The sequence below is a fragment of the Silurus meridionalis genome, chromosome 3, assembly GCF_014805685.1.
Source record: "Silurus meridionalis isolate SWU-2019-XX chromosome 3, ASM1480568v1, whole genome shotgun sequence".
Taxonomy (NCBI): domain Eukaryota; kingdom Metazoa; phylum Chordata; class Actinopteri; order Siluriformes; family Siluridae; genus Silurus; species Silurus meridionalis.
Genome location: NC_060886.1, coordinates 17706402 through 17726778, shown reverse-complemented (window position 1 = coordinate 17726778; position 20377 = coordinate 17706402). Strand labels below are relative to the sequence as shown.

General features: G+C 37.5%; 1 protein-coding gene across 4 annotated transcripts in view; it reads left to right on the top strand.

The window, feature by feature from the left end:
- Positions 1–19382, top strand: part of fmnl2a (formin-like 2a) — a 49902-nt gene extending 30520 nt beyond the window's left edge. The window contains exons 7-27 of one of the 4 annotated variants that reach the window (XM_046844755.1): positions 2574–2682; positions 2866–2942; positions 3343–3436; positions 3687–3761; positions 5082–5192; positions 5351–5500; positions 6185–6286; positions 6550–6877; positions 7829–8008; positions 11181–11305; positions 11467–11669; positions 12431–12665; positions 12900–12968; positions 13057–13137; positions 13212–13341; positions 13477–13640; positions 13745–13846; positions 13956–14051; positions 14758–14881; positions 17104–17203; positions 17623–19382. In XM_046844755.1, coding sequence (XP_046700711.1) covers positions 2574–2682; positions 2866–2942; positions 3343–3436; positions 3687–3761; positions 5082–5192; positions 5351–5500; positions 6185–6286; positions 6550–6877; positions 7829–8008; positions 11181–11305; positions 11467–11669; positions 12431–12665; positions 12900–12968; positions 13057–13137; positions 13212–13341; positions 13477–13640; positions 13745–13846; positions 13956–14051; positions 14758–14881; positions 17104–17203; position 17623 — 2656 coding nt within the window. In that variant the 3' untranslated portion in view covers positions 17624–19382. Of the gene's footprint in view, positions 1–2573; positions 2683–2865; positions 2943–3342; positions 3437–3686; positions 3762–5081; positions 5193–5350; positions 5501–6184; positions 6287–6549; positions 6878–7828; positions 8009–11180; positions 11306–11466; positions 11670–12430; positions 12666–12899; positions 12969–13056; positions 13138–13211; positions 13342–13476; positions 13641–13744; positions 13847–13955; positions 14052–14757; positions 14882–15651; positions 15756–17103; positions 17204–17622 lie in introns of those variants that run through there. The other 3 variants (XM_046844756.1, XM_046844757.1, XM_046844754.1) reach the window with 3 other exon arrangements.
- Positions 19383–20377: the final 995 nt, after the last annotated feature.

Sequence of the window (20377 nt, the reverse complement as noted above, 5' to 3'; positions counted from 1 at the left end):
GTGCTAACCCTAACCCAACACCAGCAGATGACATGACCTCTCAAACCACCACTGACAGTGCAAACTTAACACTGGACCTCAAGCAACTTGGATTCTGTGCCTCTGTTCTCTTCCTCCAGACTCTGGGACCTTGATTTCCAAATGAAATGCAAAATTCTCTTTCCTCTTAATCTAAAAGGACGACTTTGGCCCACTGAGCAACAGTCCAGTCCTTTTTGTCCTTTGCCCAGGTAAGACAACTCTGATGTTGTCTCTGGTCCAGTAGTAGCTTGACACAAGGAATGCGTCAGTTGTAGCCCATGGATACGTCTGTGCATGGTGGTTTTTGAAGCACTGACTCCAGCTGCAGTCTACTCTTTGTGAATTTCCCCCAAATTCTTCATTTCACTTTTTTCTACCACTTTATTTCCTTTCATTCAACTTTAAAGTAATGTGCTTGGATACAGCACTCTGTGAACAGCAGCTTCTTTAGCCTTAGACATTTTGTGCAGGGTGTCAATGATCGTCTTCTGGACAACTGTCAAGTCAGCAGTGTTCCTCCATGATTGTGAAGCCTGAACCAGACTGAGACACAATTTAAAGGCTCAGGAAAGTGTTTTATTTAATGAGCTGATTAGAGTGTGACACCGCGAGTCTCCAATATTGAACTTTTTTACAATATTCTACTTTTCTGAGATACTGAATTTGGGGTTTGCATTAGCTGTAAGCAATAATCATCAAAATTCAAAGAAATAAACTCTTGAAATATATCAGTCTCTGTGTGAGGAGTCTATATAATATACGATATATATAATAATCAATTCCAGGAACATAGTTCCTGGAACATCCAGGAATGAGTTTTATGTCACACTACAGCTTTCTAGTGTGACAAAAAGAGAGCATTACTTGCATTTCTTACAGCCTTAGCACAAACTTGTCAAAACAAGTTGACACAGTATGAGGTATAAACACAGACTATGAATAACAGCCTTCCAGAATTCAAAGAGAACATTATCAAACTTCCATTCCTATGATGAATGAATTACTCATTACTTTGCAGAACACTTTGTTCCGGAAGTATACACACGTGTGTATGTAGCTTCTGTTTCCTCACAGGAATGATTTGAAATAGTCATGAGGGTGAGTTGAATATATGTGGTAAAAGGGCCAAAGTGAAAAAGCATAGTTGCAGTTGGCTCAAAAATCTTTAGAAACCTTTAACACAAAGACGTGTTGAGTTTGGTTCACTCCTTCTGGATGCTTGCTGCCAGATTATGCACATTTTGGTTTGAGCCAAGTTCGTTAAACACCTCCTTTTGTCCATCTAATACAAATTTCTCAGTACGTTCATTAAAAAAAAACAACTTAGCCAACTCAAACCTTTCATGTCCAGAACTGTTTATAGGGACCTTTAATTTGGAGAACGCCATTGATAATAATAATTAGCACTGAATGTGATGATGCAAAAGGGTATTCTGTGATAGAACATAAATATGGTGTCTGGCATTAATGATTTAAAACATTGTGCTCATGGATACAAACATAATGAAAGTTAAGGGACACACACGTAATGAAGACAATGGCATGATAAGATGTAAGAGTGTGAGGAACACTCAGGATCACAATGCAGGCTATGTCTCACTCGTACCGCATGAGTGCTTTCAGGACAACATTTCCGAAACCTTTTTCTGTCTGTTCCAAAAAGGCACCAATGCTGGTGTGGATGACTCAGTTTGTGTGTGTGTGTGTGTGTGTGTGTGTGTGTGTGTGTGTGTGTGTGTGTGCACCTTGTGACAAGATCGAAATAACCCGTGTATGTGTACCTATATTTATATCTGTCTGTGTGTCTATATTTATATCCCTCAAGGATTGGAATATTTGACAGTTTTCACCTTGCTGGAACATGAGGAAAACTGCTTTTTATCTACTGGGGTTAAGTTTCCGATTAGATTTAGATTAAACATATTTCACTGTTTTAAACAAAATAGTACAATAGAGTGCTGAACAGTTAATATACATTAAGTCTGAATGGATGCGTGTGAATGTTCTGTCTTTGTGTGTGTGTGTGTGTGTGTTTGCATGTATTATTTTTGTTAGCGTACCCCTGTATTGCACATAAAAGCCTTGAGCTCAATCTGCCTTCACAAAGCGCCACAGACCTCTGCCATGCATGTCAATGATGCTGCCATTGTGCACAGCGCAGTGATATGTGTGTGAAGCTGCTCGAGTTAAGACAATACCCTCTACACAGCACAGGACCAACTGTTAGTAGGCTTCTGTGTTTAATGTTCTTGCTGTTATTTAAGTTATGGCCAGTGGGTTGGCAGACTCCAGAGCATAATAACAATGATATTTTACTTAAGATTCCACTGCTGTCACCATGGGAACATTTGTCAGTCCACTACCATTCACCACTTTAACATTAGACTGCGATATTTTTTTGGTTTTCTTTGGCCTTCTTTCTTTTTGACATTTTAATAATTTTGCTCTGAAATTTGTCTTTTTCAAATTGCATCTATTATTAGTGGAGAACTGATTTATCCTTCTACTACGTTTGTAAACGTTCTTTACTCTACTTGTAACTCTTTTCTCAGATGTAATACGTTGCCCAGCAGACGAACGTTGAAGAATTCGAGACTGCTGTGTAAGAAAGATGACGTTCACGTCTGCATTATGTGCCTTCGAGCGATCATGAACTATCAGGTGAACGCCGCACACAGGAAAATGCATTTAGTATGCGGACAAATGCTTTGCTTTCTTTTCTTTATACTTCGACAGGCCATTTTTCATTTTTCAATTGTGGTGTTTAATTTTAGGCATCCTTCTGTGCTCATTAATGCACCACTCACTTTCCTTTCAATTTGTTTGTTTTTTTTTTGTCGTTAGTATGGCTTCAACATGGTTATGTCCCACCCTCATGCTGTGAATGAAATTGCACTAAGTCTGAACAACAAGAATCCCAGGTAAAGCATTATAAATGTTGTGTGTGGTTGTGTGTCTTTGCTGAAGGGAGGAAGGGAGAAAGTGCTATTTGACAGGGTGATTGAAAACACCTGCTTCGTAACGGCGATTTTTCCCAGCATGTGCCACGCTTCTCATTCAGGCAGGATGCAAGTCCTCTCACAAGGGTCATTAATATCAGCAGCTGTAACAAGACGATCTGCTGTATGTGGGTGTGGCCATTTTTGCATGCGTGTAGCCTCACATTGATACCACAATAGCAGTCATGCCAATCGAAAACTCCTGAAATCCTATTGTGTTTGATGTGCTTTAAGTTCAGAAATAAACCTGTGTGTGTGTGTGTGTGTGTGTGTGTGTGTGTGTGTGTGTGTGTGTGTGTGTGTGTGTGTGTGTGTTTTGCAGGACAAAAGCGCTAGTACTGGAACTGCTGGCTGCTGTATGTCTAGTCAGAGGGGGGCATGAGATTATTCTTGCTGCTTTTGATCATTTTAAAGAGGTACAATGCTACGTTGTTTCTATATCACCATTATTTATAACATTGCACTATAGAAAGTCCTGTCATTCTATTCTATACTTTTTCTATTTGAACATTTATGTTCCTCATGTCACATGTTCTGTCATTTGTCTTTTCTGCAAAAAAATAAATAAATAAAAAAAATAAACAAAAAAGTTTTTTTGCTATCTTGCCACAGACAAATTTATGTGCATTAACTAAAGAATATGGAAATGTATGCTCTGTTTCAAAGGTTTGTTCAGAAAATCAGCGCTTTGAGAAGCTGATGGAGCACTTCAAGAATGAGGACAATAACATTGACTTCATGGTACTTATCAACCATTTATTACCATTTAATAAATAAATTCACTTAAATAAGCCATAAATTACAAGTTAGCCCAACTTGGGGGACAGCAAACCACACGCCTGTATGTATTTTGTTCGTGTGTGTAAAATTCACGAGCCTGTGTCAGCTTACTGTCATGTAGCTGTTCATGTATGAGAAATCTCTACCCTCTAAAAGCAAGAAGCAGTACATTTGCAGTTTGTATTTAGTTTGAACTGTTTATTTAGACTTTATGAAAACATCTTTAGCTTTAGCTCTGTTGCAGTCAATTGATTATTATGTGTTTGGGTCTAGTCTTTATTTTATGAATAAATACAGCGTTCTACTCACTGAGCAATATGTCGATGAAACCTACTTGTATTTTCTGTCAGATTTGGCATTAAAAGCATGTGAACATCTGTCAGTCTCATACCTTTGTTTCTGAAAATCCTAAAAAATCATGGACATTAATATGTAGTTGGTCCTCCCTTTGTAGCTATAACAGACTATTCTGGAAAGGTTTTGCACTAGACTTTGCTTGTGAAGATTTTTCATTCAGCCAGGGCATTAGTGAAGTCAGGCAGGAGTTCTGTTAAGGTTGATGGTTCATGGTTGAGGTTAGGACACTGCGTAGGCCATTCATGTTCTTCCACTCCAATCTCTTCTTTCTGCATGGGGCAATGTCATGCTGGAACAGGTTTTGATTAGGCCCAGTGAAGGAGCATTGTAACGCTGTGTCATGCCAAGAAATAAGTGACAGTGGGGGAAAGGCCCACATATCTGTGTGAAATGTACATGTGTGTGAAGACTGTCTAAATCTACATTGCTATCAGTGAAAGGCTACCTTAAACCTTTCTTCTTCTTTTTTTATTTCAAAGTCTTTATATTAGTAACATATACGAATCACATAATGGTGAGCATTACAGATTTAATATACAGTAGCGTATTTCTGCTTCACAAAGATTTACCTTATATGCCCATATATAACCAATGACATCAGGCCCAAAATATGTCTAATAGTAAGTACAAACACTGGTGCATGAGAATAGGAAGTAGCTGATTTGTTTGCGTAATCATGTTTGTCAGGTGAACATAATACTGGTATTTTTGTCATTGCATTTCATCAGAGATTGTGCAGACAAGGATTTTTTTTTTCTTCGTTGTTATTCATTATTGTTATGAAAAAAAAGGAATAAAATGTCAATTTAAATACAAATATTTTATTTATTTTATTTGGCACACTTAATCTGGTCAACATTTAGTGTCTGCATTTCATTCATTACAATTCAACATATTAATGTTCAGCTTTCTACTACCTTCCAGGTGGCGTGTATGCAGTTCATAAACATTGTGGTCCACTCAGTAGAAGATATGAATTTCAGAGTGCACCTACAGTATGACTTCACTAAACTGTGTTTGGATGAGTACCTGGATGTGAGTATACATAAGTGCAGTATTATAAAGCCAAATTTATTTAGCCGTTTTGTCTAGAGGAAAAAAGTGTAACGCATTAAAGCTTTTTTCATCGATTCTGTAGATACACTCATCTCTCGTTGTTTTATTTTTTTTTTTTTTCTCTGTGCCTTGAGTAGAAACTGAAGCACACAGAGAGCGATAAATTGCAGGTTCAAATCCAGGCCTACCTGGATAATGTGTTTGATGTGGGAGCTCTGTTGGAGGATGCGGAGACAAAGAATGCAGCACTGGAGCGAGTTGAAGAGTTGGAGGAGAGTATCTCGCATGTAAGTGCCATTTTCAGAGACTGGTTCAATATTTTTTCCCTGAGACTATAAAAACAAATCCAAATCTTAAAAGTTTAACACATTGTGTTAGGAAAACCTGGTAACTCGCAGGCCTGTGGAGCGTTTGGCCTGATGTTAAAAAGTCCCATATGCTTTCGGAAAGCACCGATATACTGTGATAAAGAAAATAGATTATGACTGTACTTTAATTCAGATAATTGAATATTAAAGTAAATCCCAACAATAATGTCCCACGATAATTAATAGTTAAGATGTCAAAGATTTGAAGAGAAGTCATTTCATAGTAGGCATATCTTTGAACACAAGTTAAATTGTTGCCCTCTTCCTATTGTTCCTGACTGTGCTCATGTAGAAACGTGATTGGTTGGAATTTACGAATTCTAGCTATTTGATCTAATAGTCATAACCATGATTAGATTAACAGTAGCAGTGTGCTTTTTGGTGTGTATCTTTGCTGTTGATGTACCAATTTTCCACAAGAATATTAGTCATATTACTTTGATTGTTGACAGTTTTCTACTGTAAATGCAAATTTGTCAGCTATAAATTCTAATATATTATCAAATGATCTTGATCTAAGGCTATTTGAATTTAGACAATTAAACATGAAGATACAAAATATTACTTTTTGTTTGTGAGCATGTCCCTAACCTTTCAATGCAGATGACAGAGAAGTTACAGGACACAGAAAATGAAGCCATGGCAAAGATTGTAGAACTGGAGAAGCAGCTAATGCATAAGAACAAGGAACTGGGCTCTATACTGGTGAGGGTTTCACTGTCGCCTTTTCTGTCCATCTGTTTATTTCTTTATTCTTTATTACTATATATATATATATATATATATATATATATATATATATATATATATATATATATATATATACTGTATATAGTATATCTATCTATCTATCTATCTATCTATCTATATATATATATATATATATATATATATATATATATATATATATATATACTGTATATAGTATATCAGTATAAATGATCAGATTTCTTTGCATTTGGATTTAGGAAGTCTACAAGGATGCCAACTCACAGGTACACACACTGAGGAGGATGGTGAAGGAGAAGGATGAGGCCATTCAGAGGCAGTGCAATCTGGAAAAGAAGATTCATGAATTGGAAAAGCAAGGAACCATCAAGATCCAGAAGAAAGGAGATGGGGATATTGCCATCTTGGCCTCTGCTCCACCCACTAACGGCCTGCTGGCAGGCATTGAGGGTGTGATGGGGGTACCCGGGGGTACCATGCTGGGTCCTGTGGGACCGAGTAACGGTCTAGATCTGGGAATGTCCATGCCACCACCTCCCCCTCCTCCCCCACCTATGCCTGCATCACGTGAGTGGTTTCATATTAGATTAGATTAGATTCAGCTTTGTTGTCATTGTGCAAGGTACAGAGCCAATGAAATGCAGTTAGCATCTAACCAGCTGTGCATAAGTGGCCTATTTACAATAGATAATAGTAGATAAATAAGGTATGAGGACCATATATACTGAGATGAGGGTGATTAATGTACAGAAGGTATAGTAGGTAATAATATATGGTGTATATATATATATATATATATATATATATATATATATATATATATATATATATATATATATATAGTAATATACAATATACTGTACAAAGATTATGCATAGACAGACATGTCAGAAGATAATCTACTCAAATGACATGATTATAGTTATGTACAAGTATGAGCATATGTATGATACAGTATATACAGTATAAATATGGGTGGACTGTACAGTAGTGCATAAGCAGTGCAAAATACACAGAAAGTGGCAATGCATTATTGAATCAGCTGTTCAGTGCAGTAACAGCTACAGGAAAAAGCTATTAGAAGTCTTTCTGTGTTTGAGAGTTTGATCCAATACTAGTTCATCAATACTCTGTTATCCTGACCAGTGCACAAATGTTTAAACTGTAGTAAAACCTGTTTGAATAATTCAGTGTGTGTTAGTGCACTCCAGCATTTTGCATGCTTTTAAATGGAAATGATAACAGCAGCATGGTTGCTTTCAGCTCCAGTAGTTCTTCTTTGTGGAACACAGCGGATTAGCAAATGACTTTATATTTGGTTTTGCTAATTGACTCTCTGTAGGGGAAATATCTTCTGGCAGGCTCATAGCATATCTCTCTCTCTCTCTCTCTCTCTCTCTCTCTCTCTCTCTCTCTCTCTCTCTCTGTTGTGCTTTTACATTTTGTGTTGTTTTTTCTTTTTTTTTTTTTTTTTATTCACTCACTGGCTTTTTTTTCCTCTGTCTTTTACTGTTTCAGTACAAAACGGTCCATCGGCTGCCCATGACCCACCCCCTCCTCCTCCTCCTCCACCACCACCTCCTCCTCTTCCGGGCTCTATGAGCGCTGTGGAGGCTATGATTCCACCTCCACCACCGATGGCACCACCTCTACCAGGCTGTGGGTCGCCCACGGTAATCTTTAATTCTGGTCTTGCAGGTAAGACCCTAAAAGCAGGCATCATGTCACATCATCCCCCTTTACCTCATTAAGAATAGTCCTAATAACCAGTATTTTTAATGGTGCATTCAATTTATCATTTTAAAAATATTGATGTGATAGTGAAAGGAGACATCTTTTTTGTGGAATATCCAACAACAATAATATCCAAAAATAGTAACTTACTATAGCAGCAATAGCCACAGTGTCTAGAAATAATCAAAATAGTTTCTTACATATATATATATATATATATATATATATATATAAAACCAAATATTGTTATGGTGGTTACACTTGACTCAAGGCACAAATGGCTGTTGTTCTGATGGTCACATGGAATTGGGTTCATTTGACAGTAAGTCATCTATTGGTGCCTTACTAGAAGAGACATAATAGGTGCATTGTTAGAATTATTTACACTGATGTCACTGCTCCTGGGTAACCATAATATTATAACTTTGGATTTTATCAGCCAATCGGTGTTGGTCTGACTGTATGTGTTTTATAAGATGCTTCACTATCAGGATTTTATCTGACACTAAGGTATTGTACGTAAGTTGGGCTTTGCTGCTCTTCTCAGCAGAGCACGATAAAAATCACTAAAGCTGTGGGTGTTTATTCACTCCTCCTCAGCAAGTTTTATTTCCCAGTTCGGCTGTTTGGTCAGACATAACTGACTCACATATAGAGACCTATGAGGAAAATGCCAGCATTCCCAGTCTAGAACAAAGATTTTATAAGCATCAATAATGACGTGTGAATTCTCAGACTATTTTGTAACAGTAATCTTTTTTAACCTTTGAAAGGATTAAAGGATCACTAAAAGGAATTTATGAAAGCACCTTATTTCCTATTATGCAATTTGCTAATTTTCATACTTGATCTACCTGAAATCATTTCCCTGTCTGATAAGATCTGTCTCTACAATGTAAATTGCAATGTAATGCATTGTTACACTGAGTAGCACATGTAGGTTTAATGGGTCAGCTCTTAAATGCTGAGCTCTTGCTGTGTAGTGTAACAAGTGAGACTGTACTGCTGGTCCTGTCATAAAACTTTTCATTCTTTGTGAACTTTTCATTTTTTATTTTATGGAGCAAAGATGAACTAAACTTGTTCAACATTTTACAACCTTATGATTATGGTCAAATGAGGGACAGTATACATATCTTGATGGTCGTTTTTTTCCATTGTTCTTACTAAACTCTCGCTTTTTGTTTCTTTTCTATCTTTTTGCCAACATAGAGGGACCCATAAAGCTGTTCTGTAGGTTTTCTGTGTTGTGCTCTTTCTAATTCATCCTTATATGTAAAATTAGTTTAGATGGCATTTGTAGTCCCAAAAGTCCACATAGTTCCTGTTAGTTTTTGGTGCTCCAAGGCAGCTTATGTCAAACTGTTCCACTTGAAACCAGGCATAAAATAAGATGCTTTGCTGAAGACTTTCCCTTCAGTCTAATCACTGTTCAAAAATGGAACGTTTTCTAGACCTCAGTAAATCACAGTATGCAAACGCCAAAGTTTGAAACCACATATTGCATTAGACCTGCTGCTTTTCTTTCTAACTCGTCCATTGCAGTTGGAAATTTAGGGATCTGCACTCTCTTCATTACACTGTCAGATTTTGATGGAGAATTGTGCATCCCAAGCTAGAAAACGTTTTTTAATTTTTTTCATTTATTTTTACTTTTAACAGCAAAGAAGGAAGTGGTAGCTCAGTGGTTTAGACAATGGATTTTTGATCGGAAGGTCATGAGTTCAAATTCCAACACCACCAAGCTGCTGGGACCCTGAGCAAGGCCTTTAACCTTCAGCTGCTCAGTTGTATAATTGAGATAATTGTAAGTCACTCTAAACAAGGGGCATCTGGCAAATGGCATTCATGTAAATGAAGATACGACTCCGTGTGTTTGTTTAAAGTGTGTGCTGTGTGCTGCATGGTAGAATATACCGGCATGCTACTACATGTGAACTGTTGTGCAAATATAAGATTGCAGCTGATGCACAACTGATATACCTGCAGATAATGTACAGGAAGTGGGCTGATTACTTTTTCTACTCTATCCATCCATACAAACATGTGGGCATCTCTCCCCCTTATGAGCATGAGACTACAATCACAGGCCAGTGACAAAAAAACTGGGAAAAAACTGTTAACTGGTCATTTGAGGATTTAGTGTTACAAAACTACAAACATTTTCTTGCGGGAAAAAAAGAAAAAAGAAACGTGCTAGTTTCAGATAAATCATCCCACCTTGAATCTATTCCAAGCAAGTGGGTTAGTGCAGGTCTGGTGCACACCAAGTGAACAGTACAGATCTGAGAGGGTCTGGTAGATGAATGATTTCTGTTACCATGTGAAAAAAACATGTCTGTCCTGATAGCTATGGTGTTTTCCATTATGATAATCCTTTATCCACAGGGCATGGTGCCCTACTGCATGGTTTGATGAGGATTAAAATTAGGGAGTGTCTTTCAGTGGATTTCAGTGCCACTTGAACATCTCTGTTAGAAGTCAGCCGTACAAAATCTACCAGAGTTCTTCACCATTATCACTGAGAGAAAACCTTTTGGAAATTAATTTTAGCTTCCTGAGATGTTTTCTACTAGTTTCTACTAGTTTGTGCTAGTTTGTGCTAGTTTGTACTAGTTTGTGCTAATTTGTGCTAGTTGCTACTAGTTTGTGCTAGTTTGTGCTAGTTTCTACTAGTTTGCTAGTTTGTGCTAGTTTGTGCTAGTTTGTACTAGTTTGTGCTAGTTTGTACTAGTTTGTGCTAGTTGCTACTCATCTGTTACATTGACTTCAATTGTCCGTACTATAGCACATAGTTTCAACATTGCTGAATTCTCCCCTCAATAAGGCTTCTCAGTCAAATAATAGAAGCTTTACCAAGAGTTAGTGGCGAGAACATGAGTCACTCTTATTCACTCACTGTCACCTCACTATGACTGAATGCAGCTCTATACAAAGAGTTTCTTATTGTTGCCATGGAACTTCAGTGTCCTTATGATACACTTATCCTTTTTATATCTTTCGTTTCCCTGCAATGACCCTGTGTGTGTGTCACCACTTTTAATTCAGCACTCACTCTAATGACATTATTTATGTAGTACCTGTTTTGTGGCTGTATTCTGTATAAGATATGTATGCTTTTTGTGATGTCGTGCAGCTGTGAAGATTAAGAAGCCAATTAAAACGAAATTCAGACTGCCAGTGTTTAACTGGGTGGCATTGAAACCCAACCAAATCAATGGCACCGTCTTCAATGAGATTGATGATGAGAGAATACTGGAGGTAAAAGATCTCACACTCCACTAAATAATGCTACAGTTAGAATATGTTATGTGCACACCTTTGTTTTCCAATTTCGATTAAATGGTTCTGCACTGACATTTATAATATACAAATCGAACCTATAAGGAATTACAATGTTCTGCTCCTTTTGTTTCTTTTAGGATCTGAATGTAGATGAGTTTGAGGAGATCTTCAAGACAAGAGCTCAAGGGCCTGCAATTGATGTCACTTCTAACAAGCAGAAGACCATTCAGAAGGTCCCTAACAAAGTTTCACTGCTTGATTCTAACAGAGCCAAAAATCTGGCCATCACACTCCGAAAAGTGGGCAAGATGCCGGAGGAAATCTGCAAATCAATTCAGATGTAAGTAATATTCATGTGGAAATATTACTTTTTTTTTACAGGCTTTTCTTGGGGTCTTAACAAGCCTAAAGAAGTCTTAAATCTTAAACTAAAAAATATTATGATTTAAAAAGTCTTACATTCGCTGTTTTAGGTCTTACATAATTTGAAACAGGTCTTAATTTTCATATGTCCATGTATCACTACTTGTTTAGAATGTTGTTTTTTGTTGCTTTGTTTTGTTTTCTTGGTGTAGTTCTTACTTTCTCTAGTGTAAAGATAATTATTGGCAGGAGTCTCTCTTGGATTGTAGCACAGACGTCAAACCGATTTTATTTTTCACCTATGGGGAAGTGCAAGTTTACCTAAATTTGGCTTAAAAATGAATTTGTATGTTGTTTGATGTGGTGATAAAGGTCTTATATTTTATTCTTAATAGTTTTGAAAGTTCTTAAAAAGTCATAAATTTGACTTCTTGAAACCTGCAGAAACCCTGTTTTAAAGAAAACAGTCATACTTTTTCCTACGTTTTGTTTGCTCTAAAAGAACTGAGTTTGTATCTAGTACATTTTACAAATTCTCCAAAACTAGAGCTTGCATTCTCATATTGCTGTTTTCTGTGTGCCAAGAAGCATCACAATTATCCTCTCATCCTTCTGCTTAGAACTGTGCGCTATTATTCTTCCTGCGTGTGGAGAGTTTTCATACCTGCAGCTACACTTTGATTTAAAGGAGCAGCCTGGTAAACATGCATTAAAGAGCTCTCTGCTTTCCTCTCTCAGGTTTGACCTGCGGATGTTGCCGGTGGACTTTGTGGAGTGCCTGCTGCGTTTTATCCCGACAGAGGCCGAGGTTAAAATGTTCCGGCAGTACGAGAAAGAGAGAAAACCACTGGAAAACCTTACAGATGAGGACCGATTCATGATGCAGTTCAGCAAAATCGAGCGCCTCATGCAGAAGATGACTATTATGGCATTTGTGGGGAACTTTAATGAAAGTGTGCAGATGCTTACGCCAGTTAGTATAAAACACGCGTCACCTGTTACCTTGATATAAATATCTAGTGTTATATATTTTATGGCTGTATTTACTGTATGACTCCTTTCTATTTCTGTCAGTCAGTATCAGTATCTGAATAATTTATAATTCTGTAACAATGCGTTTCTCAGTCATTTTTTCATTTCACTGTCTTTTGGCTGTGCGTTCTTTGTTAGAAGAGTGTTTGATGTATTTTTTTTTTTAATTCAACAGCAAATGCATGCCATTATCGCAGCCTCTGTGTCCATCAAGTCTTCACAGAAACTTAAGAAAATTCTAGAGGTTAGTGAGTTATTTTTTTCCAGAGGAAACTTTCATTTTTCTGGTTGTACACTCTTGCTCGAACATTCCTGTTTTTCCTCACTTGTAGATTATATTAGCTCTTGGAAACTACATGAACAGCAGTAAAAGAGGGGCAGTGTATGGTTTCAAACTTCAAAGTTTAGACTTGGTAAGACTTCATTACACTGCGCTTTCTGGCCTTAATGTCATTTTCAATACATTAACATGCTTTTGTGTTTTCAGTTAATAGATACCAAATCAACAGACAGGAAGGTAACACTGTTGCATTACATTGCAAATGTAGTGAGGGAGAAATACCAGCAGGTGGCACTCTTCTATAACGAGATCCATTATGTGGAAAAAGCAGCAGCAGGTACAGTATATACAAAAGAGAAAGTTTCATGTGACACATCTAATGTTGCGTCTTTCTAATACGTTCGATAATATTGTCGAATATTTTTTTATTTTATTTGAACATTTTTTTGCGTTTGTACCGTTTGTGTTGTAGTATCTTTAGAGAATGTGCTGATGGATGTGAAGGAGCTTCAGAGAGGAATGGATCTAACTAGGAGAGAGTACAGCATGCATGGCCACAACACGCTTCTCAAAGACTTCATACATCTTAATGAAAACAAGCTGAAGAAATTACAGGATGATGCCAAGATTGCACAGGTTTATTATTTATTATCTAGTCATAGGATTTATTTATTTTTGTTTGTTTTTGTAACATAATTATAGTCACTTAGACCTGTTGTGACACTGTTGTTCTCTTTCAGGATGCTTTTGATGAGGTAGTAAAGTTTTTTGGGGAGAGTTCCAAAACCATGCCTCCATCAGTGTTCTTCCCTGTGTTTGTGCGCTTTGTGAAAGCATACAGGGTAAATGTCAGACCCCTTCCAAACGACTTTCAGAACAGCCATTTAACGTGTTACGTAAGATAGAATTTGTGCGCAAGACTCACTGCTTGTTTTTTTTCCCCTCTGTTAGCAAGCGGAGGAGGAAAATGAGCAGAGGAAAAGGCAGGAGCAGATGTTGATGGAAAAGCTGCTGGAGCAGGAGGCCATGGAGCAGGAAGATCAGAAGGTAGAATGTGCGGGGTGTATTTACTAATGCTGTATTTATATACTCCTGTCAATAAAATCAAAGACATGTTAGAATTCAAATCTTGGTTGACATTTATATATATATATATATATATATATATATATATATATATATATATATATATATATATATATTTTTTTATTTTTTTTTTTTTTTTTACATGTGGGACCCAAGTTGCTGCTTTTATGCTACATTTCTTTTTAGATTGCTTTTATATAGTTCAAACCTGGAGCTCCAAATTTGAGAATAAATCCAAAATACACTACACGTACAGACCATAAAATTTCAGAAGTAGGGACAAGTGGACAATATTTGCGCAGTTATTTGTCAAAAACAGAACTGTTTTGGGTTTGTGGAAGAAAAAGAACAGCAAGCTTCTCAGTAAGTAATCATTTAGTCAACAAAAGAAAAAGATTCCCTGATAAAAGAAATGTAATCATGTGCACAAGCTACAAGAAATTTTTTGTAGTAAAACTAAGAGCAGACACAGTTAGCATTCTTTTTTGTCCTTTCAAACAATGGAGAGCCATGTTGGTGCCATTGTGCCAAAAGATCATAAAAAATGTGTAATGTGTAATAAAATTGAATGCACATTCCTGGCAAGTATATATAAATATATATTAAGTATAAAATGGGTCATGTACTGTAACGCATTGCAATTCACTTTTCTTCTTCTGATCTTCAGTCTCCCTCTCATAAGAATAAACGTCAGCAGCAGGAGCTGATAGCTGAGTTGAGGAAGAAGCAAGTGAAGGACAGTCGGCATGTTTACGAGGGAAAGGACGGGACCATTGAGGATATTATCACTGGTAACACACACAGCTTTCTCTACATACATTCACTCACACACACACACACACACACACACACACACACACACACACACACACACATATACACGCACATTCACAGGATTAACATCAGTACTCCTCAAACCCCTTAACATGTACACATACTCCTTATCTTCTGGCCTGAGCTGGGATTGGCTGCAGTGCTCTAGTTAAGCGTGCATGCTGAAGATTTGCTTTGTAATAGTGTTCAAACTTAACATGGCAACCTTAAAGCACTAACATTTAATAACTGAGCTATAGCTCTTAGTGTCACTGCCCTGTTGCACAATAGCTGGATAACTAATCCGATCAGATAAAGATTTAATAAAAGGAAAAAAAAAAAAAAGAATCAGATGTGTAGAAGGTCACTTTAGGTGGTTTCCCCGTCATTGATCTCTTTCACTTAGAAACATTCCTCAATAGCGGAGCAGGGCTTGACCTGACAAGCTTGTGTATTTAATGAATCAAAGTGGAATGTTGGCTCTCATGCTGTCCAATTAGATCTTTCATATCATTCTTATTTTATTTTCGAATTAGCTGAGAGTAGAACCTGTTATTAACCCATGAGATTGTTATTTGTGCCGTGCTGCTGAACATGCAGTAGCTGTGCTAACATCCTAGCTGCTGTGCTGGCTGGTTAACTGTTTCTGTTGTGTGTGTGTGTGTGTGTGTGTGTGTGTGTGTGTGTGTGTGTGTGTGTGTGCGCATCATTGTGTGTGCGTGCGTGTGACTGTTTTGTCCGAACGCAGTGCTGAAGACCGTCCCGTTTACGGCGCGCACGGCCAAACGGGGTTCACGCTTCTTCAATGAGGAACTCCATTGTTAAAGTTTACACTCTCTCTCTCTCTTAAAGGTTGCTAGAAATAGCATGCTTTTTTCTCTTTCTCTTTTTAATCCACTGTGTGCTCTTTTCACACCTCACACGTTTTACATTCCAGGTGGGAGGTCAGGTTTTTGTTCTCCATTTGGGTTCACTCACTCACTCACTCTCACTCCCTCACTCTTTTGGATATGGTCCAAGGTTATATATGTGTGTGTGTGTGTGTGTGTGTTATGTCTTCTGGGTGTTTCTGTAATCACTATGTCCATCATTTTCTTCACTCCAATACCCTGCATGAAGGCGGGTGGTTTTGGGGGGGTGAGAGTGATCCCATCACAACTTCCTCTGCATGGAGTGTTTCATTACAAATTCATATTCATCATTGTGGCAAAACCATCATCTCCAATCCGAGCAAAGCAAATGGCACGATAAGTCAATAATGCCGGAGAACTTGATATTGTGCTTAAGATTTAAAAGATTGGAATGTCACGTTCAGCCTTGACATTTGCACTCCAAGTAGAAGGTTCGATTCAGTTTTTGTGTGTTAAAGTGCTGTGCTTAGAGCGCCCTCTGCTGTCAGCTATCATCTATGGGCCGCTTTATAGGCAATCAAATCTAGTTATTATAAAAAAATAAATTAAATACATATGTTAAAAAAAAAAAAAAAAAAAGTTGATATGCATCTCCAGGCATTTTGGCTTCTTCTGTGGCTTTATGACTTGCTTGAGTTGTTTCATCAGTTCATCATAATGTGTGTATTATATCATTGTTGTTGTGTTTGCATTGTTTGCATGATACTGACTTGCTTCATCTCATTTTTCTTTACATTCTAGTTGAGCTTGGACTAACAGGAAGTGCTTGTGTAATTTCCTGTTCCAGCTAGCTCCTTCTGTGTCATGTTCATTGCCTGCTGCATGAAACGAATATTTTTATTTGTATTCTTCTCATGCTTTGCCTCTTAACTGCTCTGTGGTTTGCTTTTCTTTGAATGTTTTTTTTTTATGTTTGCATGGTCATTTTTTGTATCTTAAATACAGATACGCACCTCAAATAACCCTACCATGCATTTATTTATGTTTCTTTATCAGAGGGCTTTTCATGCGTATTTTGGTATTTGCTCAATGGCGTGTTGCTGGAGGTCAACGTGCAAAGCAGTTTGAGTGTTGACAGTTAAAGTAATTCTGCTAATTCATGCTCCATGACGGCTTGCGCTCTTTCTATAGGCACAGAGTGCTTCTTCACACAGCTAAAGACTGTCTTGCAACTTTACCCTCTGCTCTCTTACCCCTGGGCAGCTTGACTCGGTGTGCTTGGCGACCTTTCTTTCTTCGGTCACCCCTTCTTTATTTTAACCTCAGTTTTTGTCTCCTTCTTCTCTCAGCCTTAAAGAAGAATAATATTACTAAATTTCCAAATGTGCACTCGAGGGTAAGGAACTCGTCCACTAGCACCCCAGTGGTGATGGATGGTACTCCAACCTGGCAAGCATCTCTTTCTATTTATCCCATTATTTTACCTAACCTCAACCACTCTGTTCTGATTACAGTGTTCTCTTTCCCATCATTTCATCCTGTTGATAGGTTTAAAACATTTCAGGGCTAATCAAGATTAAAGTAAATACAGTGAACAGCCCTGCTAGTACCTTTTAATGTTCATATGAATAGAGTCTACACCTTGTGTAGTCTGTTAATAAGCGCTAAGGGACAGAGTGTGATCAGCAGTGTTTTTATTACAGAGAGAGGACTTTTAGTGAGAGGACACTCCCAGTTCTTAATTGATCTTTAAAAAGAATTTGAAGTGATTTTCTGTTAAACTCAAGCTGCTTTGTCTGATTGCCAGCACACCCAGCATTTATAAGAATATCCAGACATGATGACCGACACATCTTTTTCTCCATCAGATCTAAGAAACCAGCCTTACAGGCGCGCTGATGCGGTGAGGAGGAGTGTCCGGAGACGTTTTGATGATCAGAGCTTACGGCCAATCAACAACTCAGAGCTGGTGATGTAACGAAGGCAAAGCGGATGCGATTGGTTGAGGTGGGAGCGAATGAGAGGGTTTTTTTTTCCCAGCCTCTCTGTGTGACAAGGACTGATGAAGGATTGAAAGGAATGGAGACGTTCATATTAAAGGCCAAAAGCTGAAGCTACTTTTTGACCAAGTGCCTGAATTTAACATGCGTGCGATGTTGTATTTTTGTTTACTTTTATTATGTATCATATATTTTTTATTAAGCAATAGGACCATTTGCTCATTTACCACCTTGTAAAACTGGATATAAACATAGAAATACACTAGTATGAATATCCCTGATGAACTCATACATTCCACTGGTAATTAGCACATCGCTTTTACTGCACAATGTTGTCCAAAAACACGTTTTTGTCCTATGTTTGGACAAGGGCTGGGTGTGTCCCTAAAGATTACAGGCATGTTGAGCTTATAGCAAATCAAAAAGAAATGGAAAGTCTATGTAGCATTTTTGAATGTGGGCATGGCAGGTTTTATAAAAACCGATCTTAGTTTAAAAAAAGAAAAATGCTAGAGGGTTTATGGAGAAGTATTAATGGAAACGGTGAAAGGTTGTGTAAAGTAGATGGTTCCAGTTTAATGTGAAATGTATATAACGTAAACATCAGTGTTAGCAGATCAAAATCCACTCGGCTCAGAATTACAGCTCAGAAATACCTTTTCATGCCCTGCAATTGATGGACTCTGAGCAATATGACAGTAAAGCGAGTAATACAGCTGTGCCGAGAGCCACACATCTGTTCCTGAGCAGCTCACCTTCAGTAGGAAGATACAAAAGCTGTAGCAGATCAACTGGATCCAATATTTACACCTGTTTATTTCAATTACTGTACAAGCCAAAGAAGAAGAAAAAAAAAGAACAGCACACGAGCACCTGCTTCGACTTTAGTGAACATTCTTTAAAAAGTGCTGATAAATAATGCAGAGGCGCTCATGCCATGTCTCCACTTACACATTTCAACTCGATTATTCAACCACTTAAGCCGGTGTTTCTCCAGGTGGCTTTATGCAAACCACTTCTTTTTTCAGCTTCTAACTCTGTGAGAAAAATAAGAACAGAAATGCTTTTTAATTGTAAAGATATTTTGCTACAAAAGGTTGCATTTAAAAAAAAAACAAAAAAAAAAAACACCATAACCTTCATTAGCATGAGGTTAATCTTGTACATATTGATTTTATCCTGTTACTCCATTTGAATGTTATTTTAACTTATAGTTTTTTTTTGTATATTTAATTAAACAAAAACATGACTTTGTTGTGTCTTTAAGTGCGTAGCAGAGGCTTCAATTTTACACGTGCCAGGCAGTATTAAAGCATAAAATAATCTGTATAACACCAGTAATACTGATCTCTCTCTCTCTCTCTCTCTCTCTCACTCACTCACTCTCTCTCTCTCTCTCTCACACACACTCTCTCTCTCTCTCTTTCTCTCTCTCTCTCACTCTGCTGCCGTCTCATGACATTACTACATACCATTCCTTCTGTAAAACTGGATTAAACTGGCATCTCTTCTTGTCCTTTAATCAGAGCGTTGTATCGTTATAGCGCAGTTTGATTTTAATAACACAATGTTTGGGAGACGAAGTTTTTCAATGTCAATGATTGAATAAACTATTTCCAAAACTATAACCGCTGCATTACAGCTCATTTATTCTGAACAGCTGAAGGAGGGACTGTGGGAAATGCTGGAGGACTTTTGCTTTGCATGAACATCATGCAGTTTAAGTGACGCGAACTAACTCGAGGTGTGCGGCTCATGACAGTTTAACTGACCACCACTTTGTGCAGCAACACAAGGGATAAAACCATATCAAATAGGAGACTTAATGTTAATTAACTCTCATTCTGAGCATCAAATAAATTAAGGTAAATAATTGTGGTTTAGAAGGACACAGAATGAACAAACAAGTGTCTAAAAAGACAGATTTTTTATTGAGTGGTTATTAACAGATATGTAAAAATAGGACAGGACAGGTATCTGATAGGAGCTTAAAATAGAATCATTACAGTAGTCCTTATACTGGCTTTTAGGGCAAATAGTAGCAAATATTTGTGATCCTGAGCATTTAGATATTGCTGACTGTGCTAATGATCTTAAATGTGTGTAGGCAGGTGGTGGTGCAGATGACTAGTGCCACAAGAACAGACCCAGAGATGAGGGTAATAACAGCCCTGATAGTTCAAGCAGTGTGAACCTCTATTCTGAAGAATTTGGTAATTAGATGAGTACTCACTCACAATTCACCTACTGTCATACATTATTATTATAGAACATATTCTACTGTTTAATACAGTTCCAAACACAGGTTCAGCGGTTTGTAGCTGTTACTGTACTGTGCTGGTGGCTGATGCAGTTTCTCTTCAGGGGTTTTGTGCTCCGTGTAGGATGAGATATCTTTAACCAGTGTTTAAGAAGGTCAGGGTTTTAATTAGCCCAATAATTTCTTTACATTTTGGGAAACTGAATGATAAAAAAAAAAAAAAAACGTCAGAAAATATTGCAAACAGGAATAAACAAAGACGGTAATTGCCTGAGGAAAAAAAAACTTAAGAGAAGAATTAAACTGACACAGAGATCATTTTCTTCCCCGTTTCAAAAACAGTGGTACAGATTCTGTTAAAAG